A 13,688-nucleotide genomic window follows, 5' to 3' on the forward strand; every position below is an offset into this window, starting at 1 on the left:
TTAGTGTAACTTTTTATTAAAAGAGCTGTACACGGTTCTATCAGGCTTAAATCTTTTAAGTTAGCCTTTCTAAATTTTTTTCTTTGTTTAGTTTTTGTTTGTCATTTATTGATATTTATTTTGGCTTGAAGATGGAGAAAACTCAATATATAAGATTCCTATAAGTCTATACTTTTATTTTTAGCATTGTTAAAATATAAGAAGTGCTAGAATTCTATGTTAGAATTTAATTTCTAAGGTTTAGCTGAATGTGTATGAACTTGTAACTTCTGATTTTAAAATTTTTCTCTGTGAATTTTTTTTTTTTTTTTTTTTTTTTTTTTTAGCAACAATTGGATGCATTTGAAGCAGAGAAGAGAGCTTTATTGACTGAACATGGTGCCACCCAGGAAGAACTGAATAAACTAAGTGAATCATATGCTAAGTTATTGGGCCATCAGAATCAAAAGCAAAAAATCAGACATGTCATGAAATTAAAGGAAGAAAATAACCAACTCAAATTGGTTTGTAAATTTTTAACATTTCTTTCTTGTTTTATTAATAAGACTCTCCCACATAATTAAACTAGTAAATTCATTCCCCAGTTTTTGAAAATGATTTACAAAAATTTAAATGGAATCAAAATATTAGAATTGAAAAGTAACTTCATAGACCAAGTCCCTTGCCTTTGTCTTGAATCCCCACTTCACAGTATTCCATAATTGCCATGCAGCCACTCTGTAAATACCTCTGCAGATCATTCCATTTTTTGACAGTTCCATCTGTTTAGAAAGTTTTAAATTGAGTTCAAATCTTCCTCAAAGTTACTCACTCACTACTTTTAATTTTGCTCTCTGGATAAATCAAGTCTAATATTACTTCCACATAATAATTTTTTAAATGTATGAATGGTGCTAACATTCCCCTTCTTTCACTTCCACCCTTCATATCTCTCAGGTATTTTTTTCTCCAGGTTAAATGTCCCTAGTTTATTCCACAAACTTTTAAAACATGATTTTCTTTTCCTTCCCCATATTGGTTGCCCTTCTTTCATTGTATTCGCTTCTTGTTGTCCTTTATAAAATATAATGGAAAAAGTGCTTCAGGTGTAGTCTGTCTTTTCAGATGACACTATAGAAAGTGTATAATCTTCTCATACTAAACATTAGTTCTCTTAACATAACCTAGGATTTCATTAGATTTGCAGTTATTGATCAAGTGGTTGATACTGAGATATTGAATATGATGTCCATCAAAACCTCTAGGTCTTTTTCATGAAGACTTATTTCTTGATATTACTTGGCAGGCTTTTTTTTTTTTTTTTAAGTTCAAATACAGAAATTTTATATCCATTTTTCTGATCTTTCATCTAGTTGATTTCAGCTTACCATTCATGGCTATTAATCTTTTTGTATTCCAATCCTGTTATCTGGCTTATTAGCTATCCCTTCTATAGTGTTGTGTCATTTTCAAATTTGCTAAGAATGTCATCCATGCTTTTATCTAGTCACAGGCAAAAATTTAGAACAGGATCCAAAACAGCCACATATTATTTGATTTCAGATTAATATTTATCTATTGAGTCAAACATTTCTATACCTACCTAAATGTATTATCATTTAGCCTACATCAGTCCAGTTTGTCCACAAGCCTATTCTGAGACATACTGAATTTCAGAAAGGCATTTAGCATCTATATTCAAAAGAGATAATTTTGATGTAGTAGAATGAACACTTGAATAGAATTGGAAGACTTGGGTTTATAACCCAGCTTTGTTAATTTTTACTGTGCCTATACTATTAAGTCCTTAAACCCTTAGAATCTTAAATTTCTTCATCATTAAAATGAAGGAATTGAGTTATATCATGTGTATTATGTATTCACATACATACATAAATATGCAATTTATACATAGACACATATATATATATGTGTGTGTGTGTATATATATATATATATATATATATATATATATATATATATATATATATATATATATATATATATATATATATATAGTCAGAAAAAGATCAATAAGTCATTCAAACTTCATTTCTTTTTTCAATGGCCATCTTGACCAAAAAAGAAATGAATTTAGTTTGAATAAGTGATCACTTCCTTCTAACTACTCGCAATAATTTAAATAATCTGTTTTACAATTTTACTAAGAATTGAATTCAAACCTGCTACTATATAGATGAAAGTATCTGCTTTCTCCACTTAATGAGGTGGGATGTTTTCCCATTTCCATTCTCTCTTCTCAGACCTCAGAAATCATTGAAATGGTGCAGCTATTACATTTATAGAATTTTTTAGTATCCTGGGATATAGTTTATCTAGCCAAGTCTTTGACGTCAGTGAAAAAACAATGAGGAAATTCCTCTAACCCTTGTTTTTAACTTTACTTGGATTTCAATTTCTTTTTCAACTGTTTTGTTTTATTGGAAAACATTCTCATTAGCAGGATAAACCAATTCTGGGATAATATCCTAAAATATTCAGTGTTTAAAGTTACCATGATACTTTTAGGATTGATGAACTTTATCTTTATGAGGGAACACTAGGCAAATTGTCTTAAACATTTTTATTTGCATTCAAAAAAGCCTTTAATGTGAGTTACATGATAAATAATGAAGTAGATCAAGGAAAATATTTCTATTTTAATATTAACTCCTTTTAGGATTTAGACTTTCAAGAAATTTTAGAGATCATCTTGCCCACACCAACTCTTCTTTTCATTTTATGGTTGAGGAAACTAAAGTGAGGGTAAGTGACTTACCTAAAGGTCTTACTAATAACTGAGCAGACCAAGGCTCAAACCCAGATATACTGATTCCACAACTTTCTTTTTTAGGTGTTCATTAAGAAAATATTTAAGTAATCATTTTGAAAATCATTTGTCTTGATTTAGTTTAAGCTATGCCAAAAAAAAGAAAAAAGAAAAAAACACACATTTATTTATAATTTATTATCTGTCTTAAAGATTTTGAATGCAGCGATACTTTGAAATTTGTTTTTAATACATCCTTTAGAACTGGGGTTTTTAGTGTTTTTATGTGTATTAAGGACCCTTTTGACAGTCTAGTTAAACTTTTGGACTCCTCAGAATGTTTTAAAATAATTAAAGGAAGGGATGTTAATTTCAACTAAAATTAAAATTCATATTTTCATTAAAATGTATTTTAGTGAAAATAAAGAAGTAATTTTTTTCCCTATCCAAGGTCAGAGATACCTTAGAATCTCTCTTTTTCAGGCTAAGAATCTATGCTTTGGAAACTTGGCACATTATTGGCAAGTGATATATGTAGCACATATCTATTGCAAAATAAAAATTACCGGGTATTTACTTATCCTTTATTTAGGAGATTTCTAAACTCCGTTCTCAGCTGACTAAGGAAAAACAAGTTGGGAAAAAGCTTCAGGAACAAGTGAATGAAATAAAAGGCTTCAGACGGTTTGATCCTTCTAAAGCTTTTCAGCATGAGAGTAAAGAAAACTGTACTCCCAAAGTGCCTTTGAAAGAAGGTAAGAATGTGTAACATGCCCTCTTAGCAGTTACTATTACCAGTCTGTCCTAGGCCCAACAGAGTACCTTTGACCACTGACCTTTGCAGTGTCAACTCTACCCGGCTCACCTCCTCTGAGGCCTTCAAAAGTCTCTGGCCATGATTTCTTGAATCTATAGTTTAATAACCGGTAGCGCACTCAAGCACAGCCACGTGTAATCTTAAAAGTCTTTATTATACCTACTCACATAATGCCCTGACTTGTTAACTCCCTAGTGAACACGTGGGTCTTCAGACCAGGTGTTCACTACCAAACTCCTTACTTCTCTGGGCTATCCATCAGCTTGGCTCAGCTACCCCAGGCTAGGGAGCCAGGTTAAAGAGAACAACTTGCTATCTGCAGTGGGCTTATAAAGGGCCTGTGAGGTCACACACACAGCCAACCAGTGAGAGAGACGTCACCCATTACGAAGCTATCTCAATATGGCCAGGATCCCACCCACAGGGCAGTCCTATCTCCACAGAGATTACTTCTGGGCCACTCAAATCTCCTGTTGCACTGTGGCCGCCCATTTAAAGTTCCCTTACAAGAATGTATGGGATTGCCTGTCATCTAGGGGAGGGAGTAGAGGGAGGGAGGGAGGGAGAGAGGGAAAAATTTGGAAAAGAATTGAATACAAGGGATAATGTTGTAAAAAAAAAAAAAAAAAAAAAAAATCAATAAAAAATAAATTAAAAAAGAAAGAAGGTAAGAAAAGATCAGTGTTGTTTGGGTTAACTCAATAGTGTCTGCTAAATTAAAAGAAGAAGAATCCCTTTGTTGTGGGCTTAAATCTGCCAGAAAGAATTATGTGAATTAAATCATTCTAATTATTGCTGTTTAGGAAATAAAGTTCAAAGGTGAGCAGAGTTTCCCCTTCCCTTTGAAAGATTCTCAAACAATAACTAAAATGCCATAGTAAAGATTTAAAAAGATTCAGAGTTTAGGTAATAGTCTCAGATCAATAAGAACTTTAAAATGTCTTTGTACCTTGTAGAATCATTATCATAAAATCATTTTAATCTTTCTTCATTCAATCCCTCCAAGGATTTTCCTTTCCTCCTCATCAAAAAAGAACTCAAGAATATTTTGTTTGTTTTGTGAGGCAGTTGGGATTAAGTGATTTACTTAGGGTCACAGCAAAGAAGTGTTAAATGTCTGAGACCAGATTTTTACTCAAGTACTCCTGACTTCAGTTCAGGTTCTGTACCATCTAACTATCCCTAGGATATTTTTAGTAAATGAAGTAGTCAAAGATTTAATTTGAACATTTTCCCAAGCAGGTATTGAGAAAAAAGGAACTGCTTTCACATGGATCAAAAGTCTGTTGGTTCTTCTTTGGTCATCTTCCTAATTTTGTCATCAAAGAGAACAGAGTCCTTCCATGAACTTCTATTCATTTTCCTCAAACTTTAAGTCTAAGATGAGACTTTAAAAAGTGAGGGGAAAAAAAGAGAGGGGTTGACTTCTTTATTTTGTCACACTTCCCATGTATGAAGAGAAATTTTTTAAAAGTTCCATTTTATTCTGAGTAAAGATGAGGTTTTTTAGTAATGTTAATCTTTTAATTTTGGCATGCTTATCAATGAAAGTATTCTGTAGAAAACACATTGCAAATTAGCTATAAACCTTGAGAAACTAATTTTAATAATTATAGTATAAACCCATACTTTTTGTATGCTAATATATTTGCTTCTTCTAGGTAACAGAAAATGCTACTGAGATCCTATGGAGTTTCTAGAATCATGTGAGAAGACATCACAGATAATCTATAAGGACTATTTATAATATGGTTTGGGAACACTCAAATTTTTGAGATTTTAATAATGCTAAAAATTTTAATAATTCACTCTTTTAGCTTTATGAAAAGTATATCGTATTCCATCAACATTGATTCCTCATAAAATGCCCCATTTTAGTTTTCTTAAACCTTTCCATTCATATTATCACTATTGTAATGAGTACTCTGTATAATTAGTCTCCGAGCTTCAGATCTTTTTTTCCTATTTCAATTTTTTTCTGTATACTTCTATTGGATTAGTCTTCCTTTAAAGAAAAATAATGTTATTATGTATTTTCCCCACAAAATTTGTTGCATTGCTATTGCATGATTATCAGCAGCCAAAGAGACAAAAATTACAGTAGTCAGCTTAATATTTTGTTTGATTATATTTAGGTGAAATACTAAATTGGGGCTACTAGTTGCAGCATTTTGAATGAAGGCTATGTATATGTTTTAAGAAATTTTAAAATAAGGAGACATAAATCATTTTTACTTACCCCTTTCAATTCATATATTTGTAGCAAGTGGATTTCCCAATGTGTAACTATTTGATAAATCGTATCTTTTCCCAAGAGAAAGAAAAAGGTGAAAGTCCATTCAAAAGACTTACCCATCCAAAAGTGGGTTTATTAGAACATATTCTTTCTAGATATCTAGATAGAGATCGGTGGTGGGTGTTATGGTCATTTAATTCTCGTTTCACACATGATGACATGGCAGTTCTCATGTAAGGTATTTGATTTCCCTTTTATATAAAAAAAAAAGTCCCATCTCTCTGATGTGTGTAAAAGATGCTTTCCCCTTGAGGAAAGATAAGGGAGGGTGATCCAGAATTGATTAAGAGCAAGGTAATATCTGGTATCTTCCAGATCTATGCTTTGGGATCTTTGAGTACAACAATTGAGAAGCATGAAGGTAAAAGATTTGCCTGCTTCCTCTTTTCCTTGAGGTTGCCTACAAAATGTGGACAATTGTATGTAATATCCCTGGTAATAGGGCCATTTTGACCCAGGTGGCTGTTCTTCTATGAAGTTGTCATTAAGGAAACCTAGTGTGAGTTGCCAGCTTGAAAGGCTAAGTAAGAAAGAAAGAATTAAGACTATTTAGATGTTCTATCAATATACGCATATCTTTTCCTGGAATCTGCCCCTTTTTATCTGTGCCAGAAGAATGGTCTTGGGCTATTCTCTCTATTTAGAATCTGACACCTCTGATTAAGATACTTTTATCCCTTAGTAATCTACATATGAATATTAACTCTGGTTCTAAAATAAATAGAGAAAAAAATTATCCTAGGATTCTGATTGGGGGGCAGAGGGAGAGAAGGGGAGAGATATAGTAGGAAGGGAAGAAGCTGTTATTTATTTAGCTACATTTAAAGTCGTGTATATGTATATTTTTTTTCCTAGCAAGAAATATCACTTCATTTGAATTTCTCTTCACTTACAGTACTTCTAAAAATATGTAACTTTATTAAATATTTCTGTATAACAAATGTCAAATAAACCACAAATTCTATGCTACGAAGTGGGCAGTGATAATAGATTATCATTGTGATAGAGATTATCATTAGGGATAAATTTGCTAATGTGGATTTATTTTCATTAAAAAACAAATCTTAAAATGTGTACAAAGTATGTAGGCTTAAAGCATTTTAATTACAAAATAAAAATTATCTTAACCTTGTAATTTATTTTAAAAAATTTGAGGCTTCCTTTTTTGTCTTGAAGCAGGCTTTTCAAAAGATTTAAATATTAATAAATAGAAGAGAAATTACTTCTCCTTCAATTTGTTATTTTGTAAATAAAATTCTACTTTGATTTTCTTTTGTACAAGTACTTTAAAAGTATGTGTTTAATGGTCACTTTGGTTAATCCATCTTTGAATATGAAACAATGGCTATTTTATGTATTAAAGAAGCAACTATTAAGTGCAGTGTATTATACTACATTATGGAAAGATCAATCAATACAATTCTTCTTCTGCATTTGAGAAGTCTGCTATCAAGGTTCACAATTTATACTCCTATCCCAGTTGAAACAAATGGTAAAATCTTCCAGATCTGGTGTTGGTAAGCAGAGGTTGTACATTTCATGTATCTGCACTGCCTGCTTAGTTAGTTCATCTCTATATTATTTTAAAGTAAAGTATATACAAATAAATTTTGCAAACTGGCAAAATGTATTAAATAAGGTATTATTTTTTGAGTTTGAAAGGTGTTTTATATTCCATTGTGTAGAAAAACTTTATTTGCTTTTAATCATGAAACCTAAATGACTTTTAAGACCTGCTATTTTATTTTATAGCCCTATTTATAAGAACATAATATAATAAAAGACATCCTTTTGTGTAATACAGAGAAATAAAAAAATTATAGGAAAAAAATCTGATTTTTTTTTTTTTTTTTACATTTTGATCTTTTAATTTCTAATATCACCAGATATCTGTGTTAGCTATTATTCACAAATAGGTTTGTTTTGATATTTCAGTTTATTATAGCTGTTGAATAATGTCAGATTTCCTTTGGATCCCAAAAGAAAATTTTTTAGTTTTAGTAAACTTTTTCATTTTTGACATTTTGCTATTCTACTATTATATGAATGTAAGGAAAAAAAAATCTTACCAAGAACTTCCCTGACTGATGAATGCTGGAAAGATTTTTTTATTTTACATTCTTGTAAGAACTAGTGTCTAGTCTTAAGTATGCACATTTTTAAAAATACAAAGAAAAACTTTGGTTTCCTATCCTAAAGTGCTAGTCCCTTCCCTGAATTCCTATTAATTGGGTATAAACAGAAGTTAAAAGTGTCAATCTCTGCTTCTTATTATATAAGACAGTCCCTGTCTTCAAGGAGCTTATATTCTTTTGGGGAAAAGATAACCAGAATAGAGGCCTGTAAGTTCATTTTTTTTTTTTTAATATCTTTTTATTTTCAAAATATATGCAGGTTGTTTTCAACACTAACCCTTGGAAAACCTTGTGTTTCGGGTTTTTCTCCCTCCCTTCTCATCCCCTCCCCAGACATCAAGTAACCCAATATATGTTAAACATGTAAAATTCTCCTATATATATTTCCACATTTATCATGCACAATAAATATCAGATCAAAAAAAAAAAAAAAAAAAAGAGAGAGAGAGAGAAAAAAAAAAAAAAAAGTTGAAAATATTTTGTTGTGATCCACATTCAGTCCCCACAGTCCTCTCCTGGGTGCAAATGGCTCTCTATTAGAAGTGGCCTTAATCTCCTCATTGTTGAAAAGAACTATCTATATCCACTGGAGTTGATCATCACATAATCTTGTCAGCATCAGTTCATGTAAGTTTCAGCAGGCTCTCTGAAATCATCCTTTTATTGTTCTATAATGATCTCTTTTGGATACAGACTCAGTAGAGATACTGCTAGATCAAAGCACAGTTTGATAACTCTGTGGCTAACCACAGTTCCAAATCTGTCCAGAATGATTAGATCAGTTCATAACTCCACCAATAATGTATTAGTGTCCCAGTTTTCCCACATCCCCTAAAACATTTATCATTATCTTTTCCTGTCATCTTAGCCAATCTGAGAAGTATATAGTGGTAGTGAGGGTTCCTTTTCAAATCTAAAACTTCTAAGCTGATTATTATCCCTGATCTAAAGGAGCTTTCTTTTTAGTGAAAGATGACTCTTCTAGCAACCAGAGAAGGGAAAGGGAACAAAGTCCAGAGGATTCCTTTTCAAATCTAAAACCTATACCCCATTACATTCTTTAGTTTTCTTGGGAGTCCCAGCTTCCCATTTCTTAAGTTTCAATTTTTGAAGTTTTATTTGTCCAATTTAATTTTTCATAACTCTGGAAAGTAAATCACCATCCAATTCTCACATAAAGATTCCTTAGAAATGTAATGCCAGAGAAACTGAGGCAAGATAGAGATTAGTTTTAATATTTTGAGAGGGATATCTCAAAGCATCCATCAGGGAGTGAGTTTCCCATGAAATATATATGTATACACACGGCTCTTAAGTTATTAGAGTAGAGTTCAAGGCAGGAGGTCCAAACTCTGGTGAGCAGGAATCTCCAAGAAGGGATCATCAATCTAGTTCTGATTGGGGGAAGAACCATAAATTCTTTTTTTTTTTTTTTTTCTTTTTTTTTTTGTATTAAAACTTTTTATTTTCAAAACATATGCATGGATAATTTTTCAACATTATTCTTTGCAAAGTATTATGCTCCAATTCCCCCCGCTTTCTCCATCCCCTCCCTTATATATAAATCCAATATATGCATATATATTATTACAATTATCTTGCTGCACAAGAAAAATCAAATCAAACCTGAAAAAATGAGAAAGAAAATAAGATGCAAGCAAACAACAACATTAAGAGCAAAAATGCTATGTTGTGAACCACAGTCCCCTCTCTGGGTGCAGATGGCTCTCTTCATCACAAGATCATTGTCTGAATCACCTCATTGTTTTTTTTTTTTTGTTTGTTTTGTTTTTTAATTTTTATTTTATTTTATAATTATAACATTTTTTTGACAGTACATATGCATGGGTAATTTTTTACAACATTTTCCCTTGCACTTACTTCTATTCAGATTTTTTCCCTTCCTCCCCCAACCCCCTCCCCCAGATGTCAAGCAGTCTTATATATGTTAAATATATTACAGTATATTCTAGATACAATATATGTGTGTAAAACCGAATTTTTTGTTGCACAGGAGGAATTGGATTCAGAAGGTAAAAATAACAGTTTACATTCATTTCCCAAGAACCATAAATTCTTACAAATTGGGAGTAAAGGTGATAGTCTAAACTAGAGCCAGGAAGTCTGAAGAGATAGAGGTAGACAATGCCAATTAGGTATCTGGGATAGGACATCTGGAGTTGGCTAAAGTGGCCACAATCCTAATTATCTCAGTCCTAATGAGCAAGAGGGGGAGGTATTGCAACCAGGGGGATTTAGGCAGAACAATAAAAGGAACTGAGGCAGAATAGTTAAGGGAAACTGAGGCAAGACAATAAAAGGGAACTGTGGCACAAAAGATATTTAGATTTTATAATTAGGAAACATTAATTTTATATAGTCCACATTTATATAACCATTTAATTGGATTGATACAAATGTTGATGACTGCAATTAAGGGTAAAATTATTTTTTAAAGGGGTAGCTAGGTGGCGCAGTGGATAGAGCACCAGCCTTGAATTCAGGAGGACCAGACTTCAAATCTGGTCGCAGACACAACACTGCCTAGCTGTGTGACCCTGGGTAAGTCACTTAACCCCAGCCTCAGGGGGGGGAAAATATTTTTAAATTTAACTTGTTTTCCTTTTTCCTCTTCATGCATTTTAATCTAAACCTGTCAAATAAGTATCTTTTTAAGAAAGTCATTGGAAAAGGGAAGATAACAAATATGATTGTCAAATTCATCTGTTTTTTAATGTCTTGTGTTTCTCTACCATGCAAAATTGTCATCATATAATGCTTAGTTATGGTAGACCCAGATGTATTTAACTTGAATTTATGGACAAAATTAAAATTCACAAGAATTTTATGATTCTTCACCCTCCTCCCTCTGCCCTTTTAGGAACCTACTACCTCTGTTTTGAGACTATATGACACTTTGTATTTTGAGTTGATAATGTGTGGGTAGGTGACTTAAATGGCATTTAAATTACAATTGATTTTTCAAAATTTAAGAGCAAATAAATATTTCTTTGGATTAAAAATTTTGGAAAAATGTGGCAAAATTTATCATAAATATTTGACATTTTGATTTAAAAATAGAAATAAAATTCTAAGTATAGTGGTAGGCTCAGGGATATTGTTAGCATAAATGATGGACATTCAAAACTCTTCACAAATATGAAGTCAACTTACAGTTAATTGGAAAATAATTTGCAAAAAAAAATTTATCATCTTGAAACTGGGAAATTCAGAGTATTAAAAAAAATTAGGGAATCCTTTCTGATTGAATAGACATATTGATGAGCACTTTTTTTTTAAAGGTACTTTATTTTTCCAAACACATGCAAAAACACTGACCTTTGTAAAACTTGGTGTTCCAAATTTTATTCTCTCCTTGCCCCTCCCAAAGACAGCAAGCAAACTGATAAAGGTTTAATGTGTTCAGTTTTTCTAAACATATTTCTATATTTATCCTGCTGAGCAAACAAAAAACCAAGCAAACACAAAGGTGAAAATACTATACTTTAATCAATTCATAGTTCTCTGGATGTGGGTGGCACCTTCAATCACAATTCTTATTGGAATTGCCTTGCATCACCTCATTGTTGAAAAGAGCCAAGTCTATTACAATTGATCATTATATAATCTTGTAACTGTATACAATGTTGATTCTGCTCACTTCTTTTAGCATTAGTTCATGTTAAGTCTTTCCAGGCTTTCTGAAATCAGCCTGCTCATCATTTCTCAAAAACAAATATTCCATTATATTCATAAACAATAACTTAGGCATTCCCCAACCAATGGGCAACCACTCAATTTCTGCTACAAACTTATGCACAGTTTTATAGCTCTTTGAACATAGTTCCAAATCTTAAAAATCTTAATCTTTAATCTTAAAACACTTTAATTTTAGCACTTCAAGAAATATGATGACATTAACATTAATTAAAAAAATCAGTGGACAGGAAACAAGTTCAAATTTCATTCGCAGGAGACAGCTAGGTGGTGCAGTGGATAGAGCACCAGCCCTGAGTTCAGAAGGACTCGAGTTCAAATTTGGTCTCAGACACTTAACACTTCTTAGCTGTGTGACCCTGGGCAAGTCACTTAACCCCAGCCTCAGGGGAAAAAAAAAAAAATCATTCACAGGTGTGAACTTATGTGTATAATTTCCTTAACCTCTCTGCCTGTTTTTCTGTTTGTAAACTAGGGAAATGTTTGCATTGCTTCCTAACTTAAAGCTGTTACTTCAAAACAAATTTAAGAGCTGCTTTAAAATTTTACCACTTTAGAAGTGCCTCGAGATAGATGGGCTGTATTGTTATATATGTTGTCTCAAGGATGTAGTTTCCCCTCCAGTGATACCCATCATGGTGCATCTGTGGTCTTTTCCTGTATACTTTTTCACCCATGCTTTTCTCTCATTTCTCCATAGGGGCCTGAGCCAATTTCCTGAGGACTTTATTGTAATAGTATGTTGGTATCAATACAGCATCCAGTTTTTTGTTTTTTGTTTTTTTAATCTTTTAAACTTATTATGTGACCAGTTTATTGTCTCTTTTGGTTATGTATCTGAATCTTTTATGCTACTCTATGTATGAAATTATTATGTGCAGCAATTGATGCCAATCATTTGAGAGATGGGCAATTTTGATTCCATAGGAACTGTGGTTAATCCATGATTCATAGTCGTATAGCAGCACCCAAAATGTATTAGTATTTAAAAGGAAAAAAGCAAAACAATGGGTTTTTGTTTCTGGGACAATGTTTAAAAATCATTGAAAATTCTGTGACTTCCAAGTGAAATCCATCCTGCTTTCTTATTCATTTCTCTGGGGTTGACTTGTATTGTGTTTTGTTTTTAAGACAATATTGTCAATTCTAGCTAGTTCAGAAAAACAACTTACTTTTTAAATACACAGAAGTATTTCTAAAAAGCTGAAATGTGTAACAGTATTTGAGAGCCAATTGAAATATGAGGGAAATACACAAGGTATGTGGCTTTGCCTTGGTCATGAAATACAATAAGAATCTAATTTAGTGTTAGGATATTATTTCTTAAAATCTTGAAATAAAATGATTCTACTTATTAAATAGTAGATATGTCTGTAAAAGTAAAACATTCCAAGGTATTGGTTAGAATAATAGCTCTAAAATTTAGACACAGGAGTCCTTTGTACTTTTTTATATTTCATTTTTGTCAGTCTGGTGAAGTCCGTTAATCCCTTCTCAGATTGTCTTTCCTTCTTGAAGAAGACCATGAGTTCAGAGAGGTGAACCCATGACATGCTTCACTTTCCCCTCCAGAGCCATCTGGGTCCACTGGCCAGATAAAGATTTGGACCACTGGAAATGGCCTTGGATAATCTGGGAGACCTTGATCTTTTTAAACTATGATCTTCAACAAGTTTTACTTTCACTAAAGCCACACCCCATTCAGTGATTAAGTTAGGTAGTAATAGAGGCAAAACTCCTCTCACCTAGTCCAAAAAACCCCAACACAACAACAATAACAACAAACAACAAAAACAACTAAATGAATACCTCTGGGAGGGAGAAGACCTTTAAGGTTTTTAGCAAAAAAGCAGAAATGATTGTTAAATACCTTCACTCAGAGTCAATCTGGACTCAAACAAAGACCATTTGGGGCTTGTCCAGAAACCTATTATCAGTGTTAAAATGGTTTTGGTTTAAGGCATTGTCCTTAAG

General features: G+C 32.3%; 1 protein-coding gene across 1 annotated transcript in view; it reads left to right on the top strand.

The window, feature by feature from the left end:
* Window positions 1-6,835, top strand: part of HMMR (hyaluronan mediated motility receptor) — a 20,812-nt gene extending 13,977 nt beyond the window's left edge. Inside the window, exons 16-18 of the mRNA XM_074292002.1 lie at window positions 327-503; window positions 3,342-3,504; window positions 5,228-6,835. Coding sequence (XP_074148103.1) covers window positions 327-503; window positions 3,342-3,504; window positions 5,228-5,247 — 360 coding nt within the window. The 3' untranslated portion in view covers window positions 5,248-6,835. The remainder of the gene's footprint in view (window positions 1-326; window positions 504-3,341; window positions 3,505-5,227) is intronic.
* The last annotated feature ends 6,853 nt before the right edge of the window (window positions 6,836-13,688 follow it).

This window comes from Sminthopsis crassicaudata, chromosome 2, assembly GCF_048593235.1.
Source record: "Sminthopsis crassicaudata isolate SCR6 chromosome 2, ASM4859323v1, whole genome shotgun sequence".
Classification (NCBI taxonomy): domain Eukaryota; kingdom Metazoa; phylum Chordata; class Mammalia; order Dasyuromorphia; family Dasyuridae; genus Sminthopsis; species Sminthopsis crassicaudata.